This window comes from Botryllus schlosseri, chromosome 8 (genome assembly GCF_051294905.1).
Source record: "Botryllus schlosseri isolate E-star chromosome 8, Bs_hap1, whole genome shotgun sequence".
In the NCBI taxonomy this organism is placed as follows: Eukaryota; Metazoa; Chordata; class Ascidiacea; order Stolidobranchia; family Styelidae; genus Botryllus; species Botryllus schlosseri.
The window spans coordinates 4,020,150-4,045,197 of NC_137243.1; the positions used below are offsets into that span (position 1 = coordinate 4,020,150).

A 25,048-nucleotide genomic window follows, 5' to 3' on the forward strand; every position below is an offset into this window, starting at 1 on the left:
CCCCTGACCATACACCACTAGTGGTGATCCAACACATCCTCTGTCGTTAACCTAACAACGTAAGCACCTGAGGTCTTCTGCCTAGTGCCTACGCTACTACCTACTAGATCTCATTTTCAAATTTCGAAGGTAACGAACTGTGGATCCTATGCCATAACACCACTTCTGCACCATATCTGGCAGTTGATTGCACGGAATGCCCACACATAGCAACGATTCTTATTATATAATTTGAATCATACCAATCCATGATAGACATAATTTCAGGCTGTTTTACCAATATATGATCCAATGTCGGTATCAATTGCTCTATATGTCATCCAACCACACAAAGCTTTTCTGCGGTGGTTTTCAATTGTCGTGAAATTTCCTCGACATCAGGTGGCGCTGTCGACGCACGCGGCTATGCATTCGCGCCGCAAATTGAATCATCTCTCCGCGCTGATCAGCAATCCGAGTGGACTTGAAATGGAGATGTTGGAATCTCAACTCTGCAGGTTATATCCATTCGATTTGATATATATCCGTAAAGCTTCTCTCATTGCTTTGGATGCTTCTCTGAATGTGCATCTCTGGTGCGGATAGGTTTTACCCATGCAATTACAGGCTTCCAAACTTAACTTCTCGACTTCGCTCTTCTGTTTGAACGTCCTGAAATAAATATAATACATGACCCATGTCAATCGAAACGAAAATGATGCCTCCTTGTGTTGCAAATAATCATTATTTCTTCGCAATCATCAATTTAATTCTACACATTGGCATGCAACCATGAGGTGTGTGATTATTCAGCATTTGGCAGTTCAGCATCAGGTCATACTATAGATAACTAACCTACGGATAGATGCGCAACACGTGATTCACGGTCGAGTAATGGTACATTCGGAAGATTTGAGCATGAAACGGCAACGTAATTGCTAATCCCATAGATGACGACCCGAGCGCTCAAATTAAATAAAGTTGATCTTATTTGAAAGCTACAGTCGCGCTGATTCTAATAATATACATTAAATTTCCATCAAGGAAATGGAACCACCCCGAAATAGCCTTCAAAGTCTGACATTCGGCATTGTTCTAAACAATCGCAACGACGCAGCAAAATGACCATAACAACGGTCCTTGCGTGGTTGCGATTGTTCTGAACAATGCCAATTATCAGACTTTGAGGGGTATTTCGTGGCGGTTGCATTGCCCTGATCAGATTTTAATATATATTATCAGAATCAGTGCGACTGCAGCTTTCAAATAAGATCAACTTTATTTAATTTGAGCGCTCGGGTCGTCATCTATGGGATTAGCGATTACGTTGCCGTTTCATGCTCAAATCTGCCGAACGTAGCATCACTGAACCGTGAATCATGTGTTGCGCATCTATCCGTAGGTTAGTTATCTATAGTCATACCAAGAAGTAGCAATAAAAGACGTTGGCCGGAAATGAACAGGAACGTCGATGATATTTGTCTATTATACTCACTTTAACACCCTACAAATGAACCAATGAGCCAATCCGCAGGCATGAAGTTCAGTTCCGAAACCTCTGCACTCTTGATCCTCACATATGCCAGAAAGATCCCGACAGCTCTTATAAATCTTTTTATTCAGAGAAAATTCAACCCATAGATTGCCGGCCAACATCGGGCAGTGCTCATCTGCGTTGCAGGACACCTAAACAGATATCATTTTATACGCATGGAGAGGGTACCATTACCATTGCGTAAATGTTACTGACATGAGAATATATCCTTGAGTCGTTGTAAAACACCAAAGAATCGGCATCCACCATAATAAGCTGCCAATTCCGAGATACCATAAAGTTGAGTCCAGATATATCTTCCATGAAGAGGTGCCTATCTTCTGCAATAAGTTTTGAAACCGATTTAATCTCAACGTGGACGACAATTAACCAGAGAAATGGTTGTCTTAGTATTATTATTATTGGTTGTTATATTAGATCTAAAACGCGCTGGAATAATGTAGCGAACTCAGGCGTTGCTATTCCGAGACCAAGTTGATATGAATTGCTAGACGCCTAATGCAACGTCTTATTGTGTTTGATTGCGATGGTGGTCACCTATGGTCACGCAGTCACGCAGAGAAGGAATTTACGTTGTCAGCCGATATCATGAAGCAGCTGTGTCGGGTAAGAGTCCGACCGAGGACGACTCCAGAATTCCTACCTAAGTGTTGAAGGTTTATCTAGGCTCCTCCTCGCCACGTGATCCGCGTACGCGGTGTGTGAGCCGTGCTACAAGTCGGTAAATACGGAATCAAATATGAAGAATATCGGCCTGGTGCAAAACGACCAATTTAGTCGAAAGACCATGAATATCAAACAAAAAAGCTGTGCCTTGCGAGTTACGGTAGTGTAGTTTTAGTTGTGGCAAGCAGGCGTACGGTACGCAACTGGTTAAAAAGCAATGGTACCACAGAGAAACATGGTGTAGTAGATGGTACATTTTGTGAAAATCGTTTGGTTGCAGTTTGATGCGGTGGCTTTCTGGGAGTATATGATTGCCGCAAAAATGTTAATTTTTACACTTTCAACATTAAATAATTTAACTAATTTGAGATCACGTCATATTTTGACTGCAGTGCCCTGTTTAAGTGGCACGAGAACGCAGTACAAAACATGGAAACGGTAATAAACGTTGTGAAAACCGCATTGCGGACAAATCGGTGGATTTTGTAAGCGATATCTACGATTCACTTTATACTTTGCATAAGTGATTTCAGCATGTTGGGCAAGTTGGCATGCACTTTATGTCTCGCCCAAAAATCAAAAAACGATAATAATTCGCTCTTTACCCAATTGTTGGAAAAATGTTGTCACGCTGTAGGAAAAAGCGAGGGCAGCCAATTGTGGATTCGGGTCCTGTTTAATGAGGTCGACAACATGCGACCCTGAAGAACAAGCATCCGTTGTTCCGTTGTCATTACACAGCGTGTATCCATCAACCCTCTCGACAAGGTATCTAATAACAGCATCAATACAAGAATAAATGTTATGTAATTCTACTGATCATTTACCTTATTCGGAGATCTTCTACGCATGATCCGAGAAGTCTAGGTATACCGCGGAGCCCACGCAATTTCACGAGATACATTATTTCTCTCTTGGCCGAGTTGTATTTATACTCCTCCACCACGGTACGGTATAGTCTGCATAAATAATTTAATTGCTTAGTAGTTTGATCGATTTTTCAGTAGGAATACGACACAAGCATACAAGGATACGATAGCATAAAAAATATTGGCAAATATAGATGTCATGCATACTGTACACTACAATCCACCACAGGTAGTCCCGATAAACCGTAACAAGCATGCCAGCAATGAAAGCAAGCGACCACCAGATAGACCGCAACCAACTTGTATTGTCACTTGTCGCTCGCCGGTAATCAGTTCCGTGCAGCGTTGCGTTGGGGGTCGATACGTCGAATTTAGAAAAGATCAAGCGAATTAGCCTTCAAATTCAAATACTAATTTCTGCGAATGAAGATCCGGGTCAGATTCGAAGTCAGTCGCAATAAATAGCTGTTGTGTTGACTCAGTCATATGAGCCACGCGAGCCATATAAGACTCTTTTGATGCTGGCGTATGGCTGTCAGAGAAACAGAAGTTGACAATCAACAAGTAGCATGAATATCACGTTATCACATTCGTGGATGTGTCTGCAGTCTCTGCACGGTATGCAACGCAGTTAGTTGTAGCGTGACTAGAACTCGATGACCGGTGTAAGCGGAGTCGGGGCACGCTAAAGTGGTGTGGTGACTGGCTAGCTTCAATATTGAGTAGGGTCGCCATACGTCCGGTATTTCTCGGACATGTCCGGAATCTCACTGTTCAAACTGCGTCCGAGAGGAAATTCTAAAATGTGCTTAAATGTCCGGAATTTTGTAGGCTTCAAGTTGGCTCATAATATTTTCGGAAATCATCATAAACAACATTATTTTTCGTCAGATACATGCTACATGAAATTTTTCTTCGCGCTACTCGCGAGTTAGTAACACATATCATGATTTTAGTATGAGGAATACAGCCCTCGCAAAAACTGCAATCAAAAATAAATAAAAATAACCTTCACTTACTGAAATAAGTCTAATAGTAATGGCAATTGCTGGAGAAAGGCAGGCTATATTCCTAGAGTCGATAAGGCCGTTTAAATGTTTTATTCAAATATAGTTGTTCTAAACATGGCGCCTGAGGCCGTTTGCCTTTATTCTGGGGTTCGCGAAGATGTTGAACGTAATCAGCTTCCAAAATAGGCCGCGAGTAAGTCCAAGCAAAGGTGCCCACCTTTTTTTAATAATCAGCCTAAAAAATTTTGAGTAGGACCACGGTACATTTTCAAATTGGAAATGGAGTCGCGACCATAAAAGGTTGGAAACCACCGTATGCATAATATTATATAGCTCAGTGGTGCGCTCTGACATTAGGCTGATAAACAATATTATCGGTGTGACATGAACATGACTTGACGTTGCACAATTGTACAATCATGCTCCCTGCATTTTCGAAGACATCTACCGCTAACTCTGATCGTGTAGGCGGAGAGAGGATCAAAACTATGTAGTCTTTTGTGGAAGAAGAACCAATATTATTGACAGAATTCATTCAAACAATTAACGACCAGATGCACATAGAAGATACATATAGCAAGCCCACCAGAAGTTGCATCGATTACCCTATGCTGGGCCCAAGATCAGTGTTTATTTGGACGGGAGAGGGCTGAAAAATGTGATTTCGGTCTTGGTTACAACTTACACACAAACACGTACTCCTGAACCGGATCGTGACCACCTCTGGTCGATGGGCAAAGATTTGCTAGTGTGACGTCATATTGGCTGCCAATGTGATCATACCTCATGTTGAAGTCCGCTAGTGGACGCAAATGAGTATCCGGAATTTGAGTCACAAAAATATGGTAACCCTAGTATTGAGTGAACCAGAAACTGTGCAATGCGTTAGGGAAAGTGGGTTAATATATAGCTATCGACCTATATACGTCACTAAATCGATAATTTTCCGACTAATTCAAATTATGAGGCGATTTCGTGAAGTCAAATACATGTATACTATTTCATTACAATACAACTGAGATCTGATACTGTTAAAAACTAGCAGTCGGATAACTGAAAGACGTCGCCTGCGATTTAGATTCCACCCTTGGAATATCGGTGACATAATTTGCAAGATAGCGCCTGCCAGTATTGGGATGACTCGAGTCATGACTTGACTCGAATCAGACTCGAGTCAACTTTTTCGTATGACTCGACTTGACTCGAGTCACTTCGGAAAAATGACTTGACTTGACTTGACTCGGAGCTTCAAAAATGTACATTGACTCGTGACTCGGAGCAAAATTTACGAGTCAATTGCAAGTCATCAAGTAAACGGTGTCGAATAAATCACTGTATATTGGGTATGTTCGGATTGTTCGAGATACGCCAGTTTCACTTGTGAGAGCAACCACTCATTCACTGATTCGACGTTACACTATCCTCCATTGTCAGATCACAAATAAATTGACCGCAAACTAAACGATCATAGGATTTACAGCTTACGTTGTAGTATAAGATTACTCTAAATAGCAATGTGTCCCAGTTTCTTAGACGGCTCAATGCTTGCGTTGCGCAGTGCTCACATTTACCAACCCTCTTTTATGATTCAAATCGAACAAATATAGTTTGTGCGTTTATATTCTCACGGATGTGTAGAGTGGTAGTGTATTAGGATATTGTACCATATCAATTTGTTTCAACTTCTCGAAGCTTCGTATTAGGTCTATATTTTGGTTGATAATAACTGACTGTAGCATGTAGCTGTACAGTTACTCACGTATATTATTAGCAGTTCTGCGTGTGCGGGAGGGATACAACGTATTTTTGCTCGTATATTCAACTAGATATTCGTTATTTAATACAAGATAAATGATCAATTATTCTGTCTTTCACACAGCTAGCAAAATGTAATGACTTTGAATCATCACTCATACTTCGAAAATTAAATTTGACTTGAATTGTGACTTGACTCGAGTCACCTCCAAAAACGACTGACTTGACTTGACTCGAGTCAACTTTGAAAATCGATTGACTTGACTTGACTCGAGTCAAAATCTGCAATGACTCGAGATGACTCGTGACTAGAAGGTAGTGACTTGATCCCAACACTGGCGCCTGCAGTAGCTTCTCAGAAACACTTATTATGATATTATCAATAAACAAAGCACAATACACAACAATCAAAGCACGAACGAGACGACCAGTACGGGACCGCAAGAATGGGATTTCGAACTGTCTGGTATCAAGCGAAAAGTGACTTTGTGATAGCCAGGTCCCGACATGTACTGATCGCAGCGCGAAACGACGAAGTCCGAAAGCATGGCTTCATTAGTGCGGGTGTTATAACAATATAACATGACGTCACTTTTTAACACAGATGACATGACGCTAACGGCGAATACTATGTATTTATCTACGATTTCGTCAGGATCTTCCATTGTAACGTCACACTGAATTGATATCCTCTGTAATTACAATTGAAGAGGAAGACGACTAATACAGTTCTCGGCCCCTGCCATACCCCAATACGCTATAGGCTGAAGCGTATTACAGCTATACGTTTTATGTTTGAGCATCATTTAATATAGGCCAGTGGTGTGGTTCCCAACCTTTTTCGACTCATCGCCCCCTTATAAAGCTCGACGCAACTTTTCCCATCTCCCTATTTTTGGAACCGAAAAAGTGGACGTATAAATGGGAAATTTTGTGCAACTAAACTATGATCGCTGGAGAATTGACTAAAAAAGGTCATTTTTTCGACAGGACTCCCGAGAGCCATCTCCACGTATAATCGTTGGGAATTGACTTTTTATTTTAGTCAACTTTCGAGGCAGATCCGGAAAAACCCGTTTTTCACGTGCATTTCGTGTCGACTAGTTAAATATAGCCGTTCTAACATTTTCGACACCCTATCGCCCCCTCCGTACGTTTTCGCCCCCCACCCCCCAATCGCCCCTTCGTCATTTTCGCCCGCTGTTTCTCAAAATCGCGCCCGTTTGGGAGCTACTGATATAGGCCTATACCCACCACCATGCATTCATGCAACCTAAAAGCTCTTGAAAGCTACATCTCCACCGTGAGGCTATACAGAGCTAGAAATTATAACGCGTATGCAGTAGCCTACTTCTTGCCCTTTCTCTTTGCTACTGCATTCTGTAAATCAAATCTGTAAAACCGACGCTGGCCAGGTTAGGGTTAGGGTTTCACCAAATAACATCTAGTTTAGTGGTTGTTAGAATTTGTTAGTAGTTCACCGGAAGCCAGGAAATTTTGTGACTATGTTCGTGCAAACAGTAAGCGGTAAGGTATAACTGTTTTGTTGAACCCCTCCGCATTCTATATCTTTATCTTACACCGTTAAAATATATTTAACTATCTCAGAATATGGCGAAGATGTCAAAGTCGTATGCGCTATATTGAGTTACATTACTCCATTGCAGGTTATCATGGTCACAAAAATTCCTATTCAGCTTCGAATACTGAAAATAATCGAATATATTTACGATGCGTTTTTGTAGGCTTGCCAGAAAAGTATGTGACCTTTGTAAACGAATCTCCTGTGAATTTAGTAAAATGATCGTGATGATGTGGCATATAAAAGTAGTTCCTTGCTACAAACGTTTAGTCATAGTAAGGCGAGAGCAGGACATCGTAATTATGTGCAACATTGAGCCGTACCACGATAGCTATGTGTTCAATTGTCCATCCATACATTGAGCCGCAGGTATAAGATATTGGGTTTTAGGCAATGTTACAAGGAACTTCAAAATCTCTGATTGGTAGGTGATCTGTATCTTTAGAATTTTGAAATCTTACCTGTTGGCTTCCTTCATGACCACCGGTATCGTTACTCCGTTTATCCGTACCTTTAGGAACGAGATACCGCGATTCCCTCGCAAATTCTCCTCCACCTCCCTACGGGTGTGCGGGATGTTATTCAAATCTTTGCAACCAAAGTAGTCAGTTTTATCCTCAATATCATCAAAATATTCCTTGATCTCAATCCCAGTTTGCTGCGATTCGATGTCAGCTTTGATCATATCCAGCCTGTAGTTTGGATGTCCAGATTCACTGTCGGCCGCACTCTGCTCGGTGTCGGACGCGTGTCGCGCCATTCGCCGAAGGGATTTACCTTGTTGGTGACATTGCCCTCGTCTTCTCACTCTCGACAACAGGTCAAGTGTTATTGATGAAGAATACAGCATACACAACACTGCTACCACTGTAAACAGGCTTTTGCGATGCCTAGCTAGTTTTGCTAACATGCTGTGACTTTAGCTGTACGGCAGTGTAGCATATCCTATCCGACGCTGAGTAAATCTTGCAGATTGCAGAACGCTGTCGCATACGCTGCTGGAAAATTACTTATAGAAACTCGACGAGTGATTTACGATGGTACAACACGACATCAACGTATCGGTGTGACGCACATTTATTGTATTTCCCTCGGGCGAATACTATACCCGTCTATCTGGATCGCATGTCTACACGGTAGTAATTCATCTACATAAATTATACTGATAAGTGCTTTGTAAGGATATCTACAGCTGAAGTTAAATATGCGCGCCTTGCTACATCATGACAGTTTCAATCTCCAGTCACATATTCACATTTTGTAAGTTTTATTGAATAGAAAGAACGCAAAAATAGAAAATGCAGAAATGTTAACCATAGGCATGATAAATAAATAAATACGAGTTGAAAATCCATGGTTACACTGTACGTGTACTGTACACTGTACAGTGACGCACACAATGTACCCTTGTACAATAACACAATCCCAGCAAGCCAGCAGACAATTCGTTAGTTATCACTCTGAATATTCCTTGCGTTGCCTGCATGGCTCCCCGCAAACAAGTTTACCAATGTCCGCAGCAAATGACTTTGTCAAATGATCGAAACCGACGTTTTCCGATGCGAATACGGTCCCCTCGTCACCGGCAATTTCTCTCATGTCGTCTATCAACGTGCTGACCATTCGCGGATTGGAATTGCGTCTCTCTCGGACGATGGGTAAGATTTTTATCTGCGAAAACACAGAATCACCATGGTGAATTTGGTCATGACGAGTTTTTTCGGCATAACTGATCGTTAACTGAGTTCTTCCACATTTTCGGAATACTCAATTAGGTTTTGTATACTTGCACTAACTACCCTACTTAAGGGTGTCGTGTATAGCCTACTTCCACTTTTACTTAATCGTAGTTTTTAGCCAAAGCTACTTATGAATTGCACTTTTTGCAAAATAGAAGGTAGTCGTGGAGTACGGTTCACTTCTATGTGTGAAATCATCCTAAGAACCGCGTGAATTACCCGTCACTATAACTGCTGAAAATCGAAGATAGTACTTTACATATTTGTATCGTCATTGATAGCTTGTCATATTAACTGATCCCATTTATCACGGCAGACTGAATACATTTTAGAAAATTGGGCCTATTGCAATATATTTGGTAATTTTGCGTTAATAGTCGCTAAGATGCACCCGGCAATTTGCGCAGTTAGGCACCTTCAATTAACTGCACAAGTTATCCGACTGCGCGACAAAATGTTTTTGTCGAAACTACTTACTTGTGTACGCTTCAAGCCTTTCAATTTCCACTTCCACTTGAAGAACTTTAGGCGTGTCCTGTAATCACTACTTCTACTTGTAATTGAATAGATATTTACGACTGTATTTCTAATTTTTATGAGTATCAGCTTTGACTGGGGATGGTCTTTACAACACATATCAACAATTTACCACGACGCCGTCATCTCGAAGATCTTTTGCCGCTTCCGTGGGATCTGTGCTCGGCGCGCCGTCGGTTATGAGAAACGCAACGTCCTTCACTCCCGGCCTGTTTCGCTCGCGGTCACGAAACGCATTTTTGGCGTGGATTAGAGCTTCCCGTGTGAATGTGCCTGTGGATTGTTAGCGTTGAGTTGATTCAATTATAGCCGGTCTCGCGCTAGTTCATGAGATAGGTATATATATATATATATATTTCAAGTATCGGAGTCGTACAGGCTGGTAGCTATAGTACATTAGTAATCACGTCGGGTTTCGTTTTTGAAAGAACTTGCTTGACCGATACTTCATCACGGCTTTTATATATCTACTCCAGTGGTTCTTACGCATTACTAAATAGTAAATCTGCAAGCCGTCGTGGAACCCCGAATTTTCGCTGAGTTATAAAAACAAAAACAGAAAAACTACCACAATGCACATCCAACAACACACCCAGTATACATTACTATAACTTTCTGATGCACAAATTTTAAAACCTTCAAAAACAAAAACAACATTATAATGAACAGCTATTGCAAGTCTGAGTTACTTCTGCTTTTCCCATTCAGATACCAGTTCAGAAATAGTAGGCTTCATCTTGGAAGGTGTCAAGGTAGAAACGCAACAACGTGAAACCAATTGGCTAATTTCAAATTAGTTTATAAATGTTGCAGATAGATTTGGCATTTCAGAAGGACGGGGTTTCAATTACGAACCCAAAACTCCCCTACGTAAATCAGTGCACACTACGATGTACCACCACCAGATAGTCACATTATGGCCAACGTATCTTCACAAAGCATACGTAATACGTATGAGTGTGTGTACTATTTAGTGTGTACTGTGTATTGACCTCGACGGAACCCCGTGGCTGGCTCACGGAACCTCTAGTGTTCCATGGAACACCAGTCTTTCGAAACGCTGATCTGCGCGCTTTCGTCACTTCGAAGATAATGATGATTATTACGAAATCAGCACCTTCCAAGTTACAGGCACAGAAGTATTTCATCACTGTCTTATAAGCGGAATTATTATGAACAAAACGTTGATAAACGCTTAATAGCTAATTACTGTGTTCAATGCGTTATAGCTTCTAGTGCACAACAAATAATACGTCACCTGATCCATCGTATGGAATGTTGTTTTGAATATGATCCAGCAAGTCATCCTTGTTACGGTAATCTCCCAACAGCACCTTAATGTTTAATTTTTTTATGTTACTTATTGTTGCACTTGAATATATGTATGCTCAGTATACGATTTACCTCGGTATTTGTATCAACGAATCTATTGTATCGGAATATCCCCACTTTGGTATAGTTTTCGCTCAATTCGAACTGTCTGAATAGAAAATTTGAGTAAATGCACGCACGGTGGAGAATAGCACGATTGTTATGGACGTGGACACACGTATTAGCTTACTCAATAAATCCGACAACAAACTTGATCATCATCCTCCAATTGTCTATTCCAACGGACGAGGAAGAATCGACGATGATTATGATGTCCATTTTCGCGTAAGGTGGACAGCTCCCTGTAATGTTTACATGCTGACGTTTGAAAATTAGTCTCCATAAAACCGCGTTACCATAGGAAGATCAAACACTACATAATGGTCTCATTATACGAATTTTACTCTCATCCCGATGCGAGAGAGAGAGAGAGAGAGAGGGAGCGAGAGAGAAATGGTATTCTTTTTCGGCTGCACCATCAAGATGCTTTGACGACGGATATGCGATACGACCGTAAGATCAATATAGTCTGCATTCCCGTTTTTCCCTCCATGCTATCCGTGGATGCTGAGCGCCTAACAGGATAGCTGCGGATACCAGTTTTCGAGTCTTGGTCCGACCCGGCCGGGGATCGAACCCACGACCTACCGATGAAGAAGGCGGACGCATCGCTATCCCGCGACAAAGGATATGTATAGTGAAACTCAGCGGAGGTTATTGGCGTTGAAATTGGAGAAGCAGTAATATTCGCGAATGAATAATAATTATATGCGCGTAATGCTACCGTTTCAACATCGAATTCACGATGTGAAATTTACCACGTGTGTGGTCCCTGGGCTTAGGCCCCGCCACAGTTGGCGTTTGTGATCCGAGAAGGCTCAATGGATGGGTATGGATAGATTTGCTACAGACGCGACAGTGTAAAACAATAACTGTTGACAATCCTACTCATGATTACGACAAAGCTCTTTTTCAGATAGGGACAAATTGACTATTTCGATGTAGGCCTATGTACCTGGTGCAGTAGGTGCTTCGGCCTAACATGGCATTACATTTCGTCAGCGAATAATCATCATCTCATCACCCTTCTGTCAATGAAATATTTGGAAAAAGCGACAAAACTTCAAAAGGGAGTTTTCTCCATAAGTACTCGGGAGAGAAAAGATATATAGTCATTATAGTTTATAGTCATACGAATATATACTTACTTGTGCAGCATGGCAAAGGCAGACTCCATCGTCTGTTCGCATTACAAATAGCGTCTGTGGTCGTATTCGGATAAAGATTATAACCCTCCTCGCAGTTGAATTCGCATACCGACGTGAAAAAGTTATTTCTGCTGCAGGTAATCTTCCCAAACTCCAAATCGCCCGGGCTCTGGCACTGAATAGCTTAAATCACAATATTATATATAAATGGTTACCTATATTTCAATATTACAGTCTACGAAAGCGGATTGAGCTCATGTTGTATGTAACTACAATCAATATTTCCGATATCTTCTGGTGTTATTGAGCATTACAATAATCGGTGCCACAGGATTAACTTCAGTTCAACTAGACTCACGCCGGCATCTCGATATATCTTTGGACCAACGTCCTGATCTATCGTTGCCTTCCCCGATCCCCTCACAAAAGGCGACTTCCACCGCATCTCCGCTTTCGAATGCGTAACCTTCATGGCAAATGAAACTACATGACCGGCCCACCTCGTCACCGTTGCATCTAACCGATCCTTGTGGAATTGAAGTCGGCAACTCACACCTTATGTCTATGAAATCGAGAACTGTTACGGCCTCGCGTACAGAAATTTCGAAAATATGTGTTATCGACCTTCGCAAGTTGCATATTCGCCTACGTTCCAGACGCCAGTCTTCTCTTCGCCGACGTCGATGCATGTTTTTGATCCGTCTCCCCGTAAATATTGACCGTGCGGACATGGCCTGTGAGTACATTCCGATCCAACGAAGTGGCCGTTTGTGCAATTGTAGTCGGCCGAAGACACTTCCATGCATGTTTTAGCTGTGGAATAAATTTGGTGCATCACAAATCTGCCCCGTGCTCAACCAGAAATCGCCAGTAACTCTGGTATTATGCATGCCTGACAGTACAACTTGAATACGTCGAGGCAGTATTGGGACAATTACGGTCCTATTACATAAGCCATAGCGTCTCTGAGTAGCCTACATATCTGTACTTTCCACATCATCAATACTGTTGTTATGTCATAATACGTGGAACTCGAAGACTCGAATCGACTCGACTCGATATAGAATCGAATCGCAGCCTACAAGCAAAACAAAACGGAATATGCTGGACAATAGCAGTCTCTTCGACTATATAACAACTGTCAAAGTCTGAAAAATGCTCACAAGCTTGTGTGCAGTGTGCACTGCATGGGACTTCGCTATATAGGTAATATACTCTATATTCTATGGGTAATACACTGTGTGTACTCACGCTCGCATACAGGTTTAGGATTACTCCATAACCCTACTACCGTAGTCCCGGCTTCACATCTTGTGGTCGACGAGCCCACCATGTAGAAATTGGCATCGCATGCGAAGATGCACTGGTCGCCGACTGTAATCCTCTGCGGGGAATCCTTCGTTATGCATGATGTTGATCCGTGCTCCAAACCCCCGATGGGCAGGCAGATTATCTCTGTAAAATATATATGGTTTTCGTCATCTGCGTTAGTCGCTGTGCCGGGTCAGATTACTCTGGTATTAATGAGTGCTTCACTAACTTAACTTAACTAACTTCAGCAACATAAATAACTTATCTTATAAATCCTAAACTATTTGGATTTACATACATACATATCTATATTGGCATATCTTCACCTCGATTCACTTGTCATTTAACAGATATGATTGTGCTAGACAGGGGTTCTCAACCCGCGGCCCGCGGGCGGCCCGCGACGTCATTCATTCATTATGAACGCAATTACTACTGGCACTGTGTTGTTACATATTAATTGTATTTGTGATTGTAATTAACTACTCATTCTTTGTTGTGTTCTAGTTTCTTGGTATATGCGTGAGTTGATTGTTTTGAATCGGTATTTAGCTGGACTCTTGTTCCAAGAGATTTCCGCTGTAGTGTAGAACACTTTTAAAGAGTGTTTCACTCGCCGCGAATCGTTTAAACAGAAACATGAACAAGGAACGGGAAATTAAACAGCGAAAACTGGGTTTGCTTTCTCAGATATTAATGGAAAACCGATGTGTCATGTTTGTCGAAGAACAGTTGTCGTAACGAAGCGTAGGAGCTTAAAATGATGCCACGACCAGTTTCTTCTGTATAGTTTTACATATCGCCTGATCTTAGAAAACGTTACCAGCTATAGGTGTCAAGCCGGAAATCCATATTCAGAGGCGTTGTTAGAATTGCCGACGATGTTAAAGACGCATCGTTCGAAATTGCTCGGTGTAATGCGAAAACCAAGAAATATGCTAGAGAAGGTGTCATTTCAATAAAACTTTAACATACTGTGCGAATATTCGCTGTTTCCGAATCTTAGCAGCAAGGACAACATCACCTGACAAATTTCGAAGCTGCAGTTATCTGATTGAACCGTGACCAGAAGAGTAACAGCAATGTCAGTCGATCGTTTACCACATGTTCTGAAACACGTTGCCGCGTATAGACTCACATTAGCCACCTGGCATTGAACAAATCCACCGACTCAACAGACATTGCATAGCTAATTATCGGGGTGCATTTTATCACAGTGGACATATTTGCAGAGGAAATACTGGCACGGCAAACGTCGGGAGGGGACCAGCGTAAATCATCAACTTGACCACGGTGACTTTTGTAACTATTGGTGCAAGGCTCTATCCATGGGAGGAAATGAAAAAGGTTGATTGGATTCCTCAGAAATGACCCCTTCTCATATTACAGAGAGCTCAATGTGATAATGGCCTCTGTCACGAAAAAGTTACCGTAATTTTGAACTTTCTCGCTCACGCATTGAGACATACAGTTAGGTTATATTGTGGACGGGTTAGTTTAAAGGTGCATATACCGAATTGGCAACGAATGCATTACATACGCTCCATTACTTGCGCCGCTGGAAGAAACATATTCTCACAAAAAACAGCAACCGCAAATTTACGAACGCTGTCCAAGTCCATTAATGCCTTAGAATGCGTAAAAATTTACTAAATGCCCGTATACGACTCGTAAATAGGCTACAGTAGCCTAAATTTAATAGTAGCCCACAAATACTTGGTAATATTTTTTTGCGGCCCGCAGCGTTTTTTGCTGTTAAAATGCGGCCCGTTATACAAGGGAAGTTGAGAACCCCTGTGCTAGAAGGATATTCCTACCTTCACAATATCCTGTAAAAAATGACCACAAACCATCTTCCCTACATGTTATGCTGCGGTCTCCGTCAAGTAAATACCCCGCAGAACATTTGACGCTGTAAATATATTGGGAGACTTAGATTTTAAAGTGATAGTCGCAGATTTGAACGTCTTTAAATACCTGCATTCGCTTCCGTAGTCTACGCCTAAAGTACAGCTGTCCACTAACAGGTTTGGCCCCAGCGCCGCCTGGAGAGCGTTGCATTTGATTACGCCGCACGCCGCTGAGGAAGGCACAAAAATCGGTTCATCGCCCGATCCTGTATCTGAAAGCACAACAAATTTTCCTTCAAACCCGCCCGTTCATATAGGTTTTGAATAGGGATGGTGTGAACGTGAGGTTCACGTTCGCGTTCTGTGTGTGAACCTCGGAAATTTAGAGGTTCGTGTTCACAAACGAATCTTGGCAGGTTCTGCACTGTGAACCTTTTGGTAAATTGTAATTTTCACTCCATTATAAGATCTTTGGCTCAAATTTATTGCATTTCAACTGCGGGCCACTCCTTGCATGGTGCTGGCAGCATAAGAAATCAACGCTTAACGAGCATGCACCATGCACCTCGACAACCTTAAAAGTTTTAGTTGCTTTGTTGCAAAACTTTTCTCGGAATAACCAGCTTTCCCTTTGTGAATATTTAGTGACTATCTGCTGTGAGCTTGACCCGCAATCACACAGCATCACGAGCGATATACGTAGTCAGCGAATGATGCTTATTCAACCAATCAATGACATTGATATCGTCTTCTGATGTATAAAATCGAACGGGCGTACGGGGTCAATTTTTACTTCATATCTTTACTGTATCATCAAAACCAAATCCGTGCGATTAAGGTGCTTGCTACTGCTGCATAACTTGTTGTTGTTTGTGGTATCGGTAGCGAGTATTGATACCCGTTGTACACTCTGCTCAATATCAATGTAGCAATACTCAGACTCCGGACACATTGTCCGGTCTGGCTAAGACCGTTAAGGCGTAAGCTTATATTCCTTGGTAAGTCCTCGTCGAAATTGTTGGCAAAGCGACGGAATGTATTGATTTTACGCAATTATTATATCCTTTGATTACCGCTGTTGATACATTTAGCGACGTTTAAAACGCCGATATGTACTTCAGCATAGTGGCATTATGTGGACCGAGTCTTCGCTAGGTATCGTGTACATTAATATAGGCTATCACTTCATTGGGAGATAGGGTTGGAATTAGCAGTATGACGTCACATGACGTCACGAGGTTCACGTTCGTGTTCACACAGAACCTTTCAAAAAGGTTCGCGTTCACACGAACCTGAACCTTTCAGAGGTTCACACCATCCCTAGTTTTGAATATTAAATACACACCTGTACAAATTGCGTCAGGATTTCCCAGCCATTGGTATCCTGTATCGCAGCTAATCACACACGTATCTCCCACTTGGTCTCCCGTGCAGTTAATAGCATCGCCATTCGTCACTTTCGTTTTTTCTTCACATATGTTTTCTGTGCGTATATACGCAGATCATGGAATTGCAATTACGCAAATTGATTAGAAGTTTATTGCTTGTATTGTTTATAAAAGCCGACAGGTGCCCAACAACACTCCCGTGCCAGGGTTGACCAAGCGTAAGTCTCGTTTCTGAGTTCAAAAAATGTACAGTTCCTTAATTCTAATTATTTTGTTTAGATTATGTTCGTTTAGAGCAGTGTCTCCCAAACTTTTTTGAGCTACCGCCCCCCTGGACAACGAATGAAGGGTCACCGCCCCCCGACTCCCCCCTTGACACGCCTGATCATAAAACGGAAGTGCGTCTGCATTTAATACAGCTAATAATGAGACGAATGAAGCTGGTGTATCATTATCATCATTCTCGTTATATTGGGTTTGAGTTTTGATAGGAACAATATCAGTTTAAAATCTCCAGTGTTCACTTCATGTAGGCCTACTGGCAAGTCGGTTTCTGACGTGAGTCAGGAACTTGGTCACGGCGCTGAGAATACGTTCAATCGAACATATGCGGGGAAGGACAATGACGAAAAAGCCAACCCGACAGAGTGTTTATTTTTTCTTCAATTTTCAGACGTACAATATTGAAGTAAAATCAACAAAAATGTTAATTTTTTCCGAGTTAGTAGCTGATAGACTAAAAAAGGTCATTTTTTCTGGCTCAGGTCCCAAAAAAATCCGCCGAGCGCTGATTTCATATATCTCAGTCCAATTTTTACGTAGGCCTACATTTAACCAAAAGTTTCGAAAAATAGGACATAATCTCAAAAAAGAGGACATTTAGGCGTCCTACGAGGACACTTTCAAACAAGAGGACAAATCCTCTTAGAATAGGACGTTTGGTACCCTAACTACATTGTAATCAGCCGCTCGAACATTTCCCGCCTGGAAACTACACAGAATGGATTGATTATCTGGTGAGGAATTTCTAATTGGAATATATAATGGAACCAAATCAACATCCTCGTATAATTTTGTGAGATGATTGATTCATTTTTCTCCATCAAAATCAGGTATTCGACCTGGACCGGTAGCCCAAAGCAAGCTTGAGAATTGGAACAGTTGTTGTGTCGCAAAATTTTGGTGAATTATCACGGACTTGTCACCGAATACGGACAGTGTCATGTTAACCTCTATCGTTACTAGGGCTGGGCAAAATCGAGTACTTGAGTGATTTGATTCTGAATCACGTATTTTGCTTCGAGTCGAGTATTCGAGTATTACTCATTATGACGCAATATTAGTATATAAGATACCAAGGTTCAAATATGTATCTTTATGCCACCACAAAAAATACAATGCCTGTTATCCATCACATTAAAGATACTTTGGTAATATTTTGACCCTACCGATTTCATTTCACTTTGTGACAATGTTGTGGGAGGATCCTGACTTCGTAAATGTGTTATTTCCAGTAACGCTCGTAGCTTTGTACGATGTCTCGTATGCTGCGACACGGCCAACCAAGGTTTCATGGCTTCCACAGTGGAAAATAGCATCAAAACCATAATTCTCGTCGATAAAATAACTTTCAGTGCCGAGGAGCGTATAATTTCAATACTCGAAAAATCGTCTTTTGCTACTCGACTCGAATCATTAGAATAATTACTCGATTCAGATTCGAGTACTCGAATCATTGTGCCCAGCCCTAATCGTTACTAAGAACGGATATATTCTACTCTTAAATTTCTGAGAAATACGACCGTCAAGCAGGAGGGATGTCGTTTCTCGCAAGCGGAACGCCGTGTCGAAGGCCACGGTGGCAGCGCTGTGGAAAATCCACGATAGTTTGAAACAGATAATAAAATGACCCACGACAGTTTCTCTTAAAAAGCCATCACATCTTGCAGTGAGCAATAACTGCTCAAATACACTTCGTAGTTCTCACAACAGCACACAATGAACCCCGCTCTTCGGCGATGCTGCCGACTGCTAAACTAGTCTATTGATGATTAGGATTAACATTGTCAAGTAACAATCGACTTTTCCGGTACAGCTGAATGAATAGACGGACGACCCTAAATTGCTGTTACTGAATCTATTATGCATTTTTACTGCGAATCTAGCTGCTTTATTAATCAATCGTTTCAACACTATACGCAGCAGTTGCCTTAAACCTACACCAACGCGTTTGCTCTCAACGCCCCCCTACCGCCCAATTTTGCTAGCCAGCGCCCCCCAATCGCCCATTCCATGGCCAGCGCCCCCTTCACGCTCGCGAACGCCCCCCAGGGGGGCGCTGGCGCCCACTTTGGGAACCACTGGTTTAGAGAGAGATAAATATTGTTAACCGTACCCAATGAATATTATTAACCATCCAATGACTGTATCCAAAAGAACCAAAGCGCTACGCGGTAGCATCAAGAGTAGGCTAGTATTAGTTCTTACAATAATGTACCAGAATATTATCGCCTCCAATCAGCCCAAGAACTGTTACAGAGGTAGCCTGTAGAAAAGGGGTTCTTAACCTTTTTATTGAAAACTGTGTATGATAATGAATTGATAAAATGAGCTTCTTTCTGTAAGCTATATACATGGGTGGCATTGTAAATTGAATACACGGTGCACTGCACATGCAGTATCTTACTTCTGCAAGTCGGCACCTGGCCTCTCCATATTCCTGTGCTGCTGTCGCCGTCTCCGGTACAGGTGATAAATCTATTTCGACCTTGGATTCTGAATCCCGTTTCACAAGCGAATATACAGGTATCGCCGTAATTTGTGCCGGTACATTCCATCACTATTCCACTCGTCGGTGGTAAAGCTTTGCATGAAATGGCTGAAAGAGAATCATTTCATTTTTTTTTGGTGGCGATTCATGTCATTTGCAGGGTTATAGTTTTAGAGAGCCTAGAGAAAAGATTAAGGGTAAATAGTGTGGCATTACTGTATATAAGTTAGGGTTGTCATACGTCCAGAATTTCCCGGATGGGGACTACCACCCTCGCAAAACTGCGACCAAAAATAAATAAAAATAGCATTTATTTACTGAAATAAGTCAAATTGTAATCTCAATTACACGACAACGGTATATCCATAGAGTCGGTTTAGGCCGTTTGGATGCTTTATTCAAAGATAGTGGTTCTAAACCTGCGGGTAGTTTGCTTTTACTCTGGAGGTCGCGAAGATGTTGAACGTACTCATATAGCTTCCAAAATAGGCCGTGAGTAAGTCTGGGCAAATTTGCCGACCTTTAATTAGTAATCAGCTTATCAAATTTGGAGATGGGCCACGGCAAATGCGAAATGTAGTCGCAAACATAAAAGGTTGTAAACCACCGGATGTGCGGTGTTTATATAGCTCAGTGGTGTAGTGCGCACTGGCATTAGGCTAATCAATAATCTTATCGTTGTGACATGAACACGACTTAACGATGTAGAATTACGCTACTTGCATTTTCCAAGTCGTCATCATCATCCTTCACCAGCTCTAACGCTAACTCTGATCATGTGGGCGGAGAGAGGGTCATAATAAGCCTATATAGTAGTTTATGGAAGAACCAATATTCTTGACATATTTCATTCGAATCATTTAACGACCAGGTGCATATATTAAGCCCCAGAAGTTGCATCGATTACCCTATGGTAGGCTCAAAAACAGTGTTCATTTGTGCGTAAGGGGGCTGAAAAATGTGACTTCGGCCCTGGTTCACTTACAACTCACAGTCACATACTCCTGAACCGGATCGTGACCACCTCTAGTAGATAGACAAGGCTTTGCTGGTGTGACGTCATATTGATCGACAATGTGCTCATACCTCATTTTAAAATCCACTGGTGGGCGCTAAAGAGCGCCCGGAATATATATCACAAATTATGGTAACCCTGATATGAATATAATAATGCAAGCGTGTTCTCGAGACACGATCAGACATTATACCTTCACAGTGCGGCTTATCTGTCGTACTTGTTGACCAGGTTCCATCGTCTTGGCATCGCGTTTCATACCGCGGTCGAGCTGGAACCGTTCCTCCTGGACATGATATTCTAAATTGATAACGAATGATCGTCTATGTGGGTGAAGTCTGTAGAGTGTTGGTCAGCATAGGTTATACTTACAGACACGTGCTATCGATTTGTACCCCGTTGGTGCAAGATTCCCAGAAGCCTATCGATAAAGGCGGTAACGATGCCGGACACGTCGTCGTTATACACCGTGGGGAAGATGCGATATCGAATTCCACATTTGGTCCATTTTCTGTTTTGTGTACAGGAAAAATGATCCATTTATATATAACCTTAACTGTATATGTGGCACCGATTTTGATGATATCCGAGCCTCCCGGCCATATTAGCTATCGCAGAAAACTGCTTTGTTTTCGCGTTGCGATGATGACAACAACAACAAAGGAAGTATAAACTGTCCTCTATATCTATAGTAGTAAATCTTACCGACGCACGTTGTTTCCGATCGCCCCACGAGCGTAAATCCGCTGTTGCAAGCGAATTCACAAATGGTTCCGAGCATCGGCCTATCGCCATCATCAGTGCAGAACACAGAGCCGTCAATAGGAGTATCGGGACGGATACACTGACTCGCTAAAAAGGACATACACTTGTCCCGATAATCTTGTAGGGTATTTCTGCACACATTTTGCGATAGTGAAAATCACTGTTGATCGCAAATTCATCTTACATCGAACTTCCAGTGTCGGTTGGACGACTTCTTCCTCGACGCACTTATCATTCCGGTTACATAGATCTGTGTTGCAGCAGCAGTGACAAACCGAATTTTTCTTTCCTTCGTTGCATTGCACGGGATACCACGCCGGTCGATCGTTCTATTCGAAATAGTTTGGTCGGGTTTAAACTTAGCTGTGTTTCGGAGGATTATCAGGTATATACTTTTGTTCGGGTAATGGAATATATAGGTGATAATGTAATCCAGCTCAGAATTATCTGTTGTGGGACCTTTCAAGATGATAATATCGGAGGTAACAGTTGGTCTAACAGACGCTATGTGCGTACGTCGAATTTCGAATACAGACCCGAACACAACGTCCATTGTTGTGTTCGGGTCTGTATTCGAAATTCGACGAATTTTACGAATAATGGGTCAAGCGGTTGCCCGACATATGAGCATGCGACACAATGGAAAACGACAGCTCAGCATGGAACACATCAGCATGCGTCACTTCAGCATGTGACTGTATAACCCAAAAACTTACCCTAACCCGAAACATAGCCTAACCTAACCTAACCTAGCCTAACCTAACCTAAACCCTAACCCTAACCCAACCATAAACCTAACCTAACCTACCCCTAACCCGTAATTTAACCCACACGCTCATGTGTCGCATGCCGAATTGTCGCATGCCGAAGTGTCGCATGCTGTAATGTCGCATGCTCATATGTCCACGGACCGGGTCAAGCATATCTACAGCCAGTCCTGTCGTATAGTGGAATTAGTAATCCTAAAACTGTCTGGGACAAGCCATGTTCTATGAAGAGCAGGAGTCTCGTGAAAGCATACCTGCCCTGCTCTGGAGTTGCAGCAAAATCCAAATATAATCCATGCCGCTAATCACGTATGATTTACACAGAACCAGTTAACGTTACCTGAATTTCGTTGTTCATGCAGGCCAGCGTTTGTTTGCATCGTTTTGTGATGTAGGTGCGCCCTTCGTAAATTCTCACCTGGGAATGGCACGAACCCTGAATACCAACGTAATGCGTTATGGATATATGCCATCAGACGCAATCTCAAAATCATATTACTTCATTGTCGAGACAATCCGCAATTCCTCCTTCTTCAAAACACTTTTCGTGGCTCGCCGCGCTATCACAAACGATACATTTGAGGGCTGTTAAAATACGATGCTCTTGATTTTTGGTCACAATCCAGCAATCGTTGCTACATACCTTCGTTTCCAGTCGTGACGCACAGAATTAATATACTAATCAAGACTGTTCCTGGGTACATGGCGACTTTCGAATTGCTGCAGTGAATACCTAACTACATGTCGTTCTTTTATATAAGCGCAGTCGAAGAATAAATATTTTTAACCCGACCGATTAGAATCCTTGTAACTTCGATGCTTAATTTGGATTATAGGTTTAGAGATACATCCGATTGATATCCATCTTGTCTTCACGTCCAAATCCATTGTTTAGAGGACGACTGTAGCAAACAATCTGAGGCTTGGAAAAGGAGCCTGTGGCTTAATCGTAATGAAGATACAGGACGGCTGGCCTATGATGTATATATTATCAGTTGCTGCGCACGCCTGGATGATTAAAGGTCTACATTTCTGTTCATGTGTTATTAACAAATCCGAAATGTTTCGAATTGCTTTATTGGCGAATGGTTTGCCGAATTAATCTGATATCATTCTCGTGCTGTTCACGATTTTTCAAAACAATGAAAACTTTACGTTGATTAATGATGCAGACTTGTGTAGTGGGTAGTCGATACGCGGTGGCAAAGTCGGTCACCAGCTCAGCTCAAATGGATAATTTATAGCTTTACGACACTCACTCCGCTCTGGATAACTAGTATAAAGTCATATATACAACTAAACATAATATATAGTGTATACTACAGTATACACTAGCCAGGGCCGTAACTGCCGTACCCCAAACCCCCCAATTAGGGGGGGCGAGCTCGAAGGGGGCCCAAAATTATTTCGTGAATTATCATAAATTATAGAGTATTTTTTGAAAATTTATGCAACTTTTTCAAAATTTTTTTGCGCTAGCCGCGATTGCAAGTTGCCAAATATCTTGATTTTGTGGTAATCATCCCCCAAGAAAAAATACGCAAGATTTATAGAAATGGGCATATCGTCGTTGGCCATTACCGGGACACGATGCACCAAGACATATAGTTTTAGGCCATGTAACATGCGACTCTAAGAAGTGTGCCAGAACGATCGACAGCGAGAAAACCTTGGCCGAAAAGGACTGCCCGTATTCTGACCGAAAACTTCGTTATATATGCAAAATACATATAGGTTTAATTAGGCGCCTGAATGACTGGCGCCGATTGTTCCTGTCTTTGCAATCTGAACCTCACAAGACAAATACCCAGCACCGTAACTGCCGCACCCCAAACCCCCCAATTGGGGGGGGGGCGAGCTCGAAGGGGGGCCCGAATTATTTCGTGAATTAGCGTAAATTATAGAGTATTTTTTGAAAATTTATGCAATTTTTTCCAAAATTTTTCGCGCTGCGCGCTATTTAAAGTTGCCGAATATTTTGATTATTTGGTACTCTTCCCCCAAGAAAAAACAATCAAGATTTATAGAAATGGACATATCGGCGTTGGCCATTAACACGCCACTACGCACCAAGATATATATAACGATTTAGGACTTATTACATGCGACTCCAAGAAGTGTGCCAGAACGATCGGCAGCGCGAAAAGCTTGACCGAAACGGACTGCCCTTACGCAGCCCGAAAACTTCGTTATATATACAAAATAATAGGTTTAATTGTCCATAGGCGCCTAAATGACTGGCGCCATATGTTCCTGTCTTGGCAATCTGAACCTCAGAAGACAAATACCATCCAGCAGGAAAAAAATATATGCCAGTGAAGAAATACCAATTTGAAATCGTGTGCGTCTTTTAGTTTAGTACGTTTGAGCGATTCTATATTTTTGATATAGCAGACAGGAGGTCACGAAATAAAATCATATGTAACGAAATCATACCAACGGGTCCGCCCGCCCGAATTTGTTTAATTATTATTTACGGGCCCTACAGTTTCCGGTAAATCTGATAACGTAAGCAGAGAGGACAAGATATTGATAGCAATATATATGCAATTCCCGATATTATTGGCCGATTGTATCATGAATTGTCGAGCTTGCTCACTAAACAGTGCAGCTAATTTCTTGTCAAAAGCGAACACTGTGATGAGGGGTCGGTTTATCACCCTATGAGAACCCAAAACCGAAATTTTTGTGAGAGGGCGGGGCTGACGAAGTGCTGTTTCGTTCCTGCCGACGGGTATACGCCCGAAGATGTCTAATCATTATTGGGCGGTCCTATACGTGTTAAAACATACCTCGCTCAGCTCTACCGGTAAATCTGATTACGTGAGCAATGAGAGGATCAAAATTGATAGCAATATATATGTAATTCCCGATCATATTGCCCGATTCAATCATGAATTACTGAACTTTT

General features: G+C 41.9%; 2 protein-coding genes across 4 annotated transcripts; both read right to left on the minus strand.

The window, feature by feature from the left end:
• Nucleotides 1–211: 211 nt before the first annotated feature.
• On the minus strand, nucleotides 212–8,536 carry LOC145444199 (uncharacterized). 3 transcript variants are annotated; one of them, XM_080322130.1, is made up of 7 exons: nucleotides 7,878–8,536; nucleotides 7,186–7,227; nucleotides 3,028–3,159; nucleotides 2,806–2,972; nucleotides 1,730–1,854; nucleotides 1,475–1,665; nucleotides 212–651 (listed from the first exon to the last, which is right to left on the minus strand). In XM_080322130.1, exons 1-7 carry the CDS (start codon nucleotides 8,324–8,326, stop codon nucleotides 486–488), a joined length of 1,272 nt encoding a protein of 423 aa, XP_080178256.1. In that variant the 5' UTR covers nucleotides 8,327–8,536; the 3' UTR covers nucleotides 212–485. The 3 variants fall into 3 exon arrangements, with proteins under 3 accessions (XP_080178256.1, XP_080178255.1, XP_080178257.1); XM_080322129.1 differs by lacking the exon at nucleotides 7,186–7,227 and adding an exon at nucleotides 7,565–7,618; XM_080322131.1 differs by lacking the exon at nucleotides 7,186–7,227.
• A 130-nt stretch (nucleotides 8,537–8,666) lies between these two features.
• On the minus strand, nucleotides 8,667–22,892 carry LOC145444196 (P-selectin-like). Its single transcript, XM_080322124.1, has 20 exons — nucleotides 22,781–22,892; nucleotides 22,637–22,722; nucleotides 22,478–22,573; nucleotides 21,555–21,699; nucleotides 21,311–21,457; nucleotides 20,978–21,116; nucleotides 20,799–20,905; nucleotides 19,507–19,698; nucleotides 16,778–16,915; nucleotides 15,560–15,704; nucleotides 15,400–15,494; nucleotides 13,523–13,726; nucleotides 12,896–13,084; nucleotides 12,630–12,833; nucleotides 12,272–12,454; nucleotides 11,254–11,365; nucleotides 11,097–11,172; nucleotides 10,951–11,026; nucleotides 9,805–9,965; nucleotides 8,667–9,087 (listed from the first exon to the last, which is right to left on the minus strand). Exons 1-20 carry the CDS (start codon nucleotides 22,839–22,841, stop codon nucleotides 8,872–8,874), a joined length of 2,772 nt encoding a protein of 923 aa, XP_080178250.1. The 5' UTR covers nucleotides 22,842–22,892; the 3' UTR covers nucleotides 8,667–8,871.
• Between the last annotated feature and the right edge of the window lie 2,156 nt (nucleotides 22,893–25,048).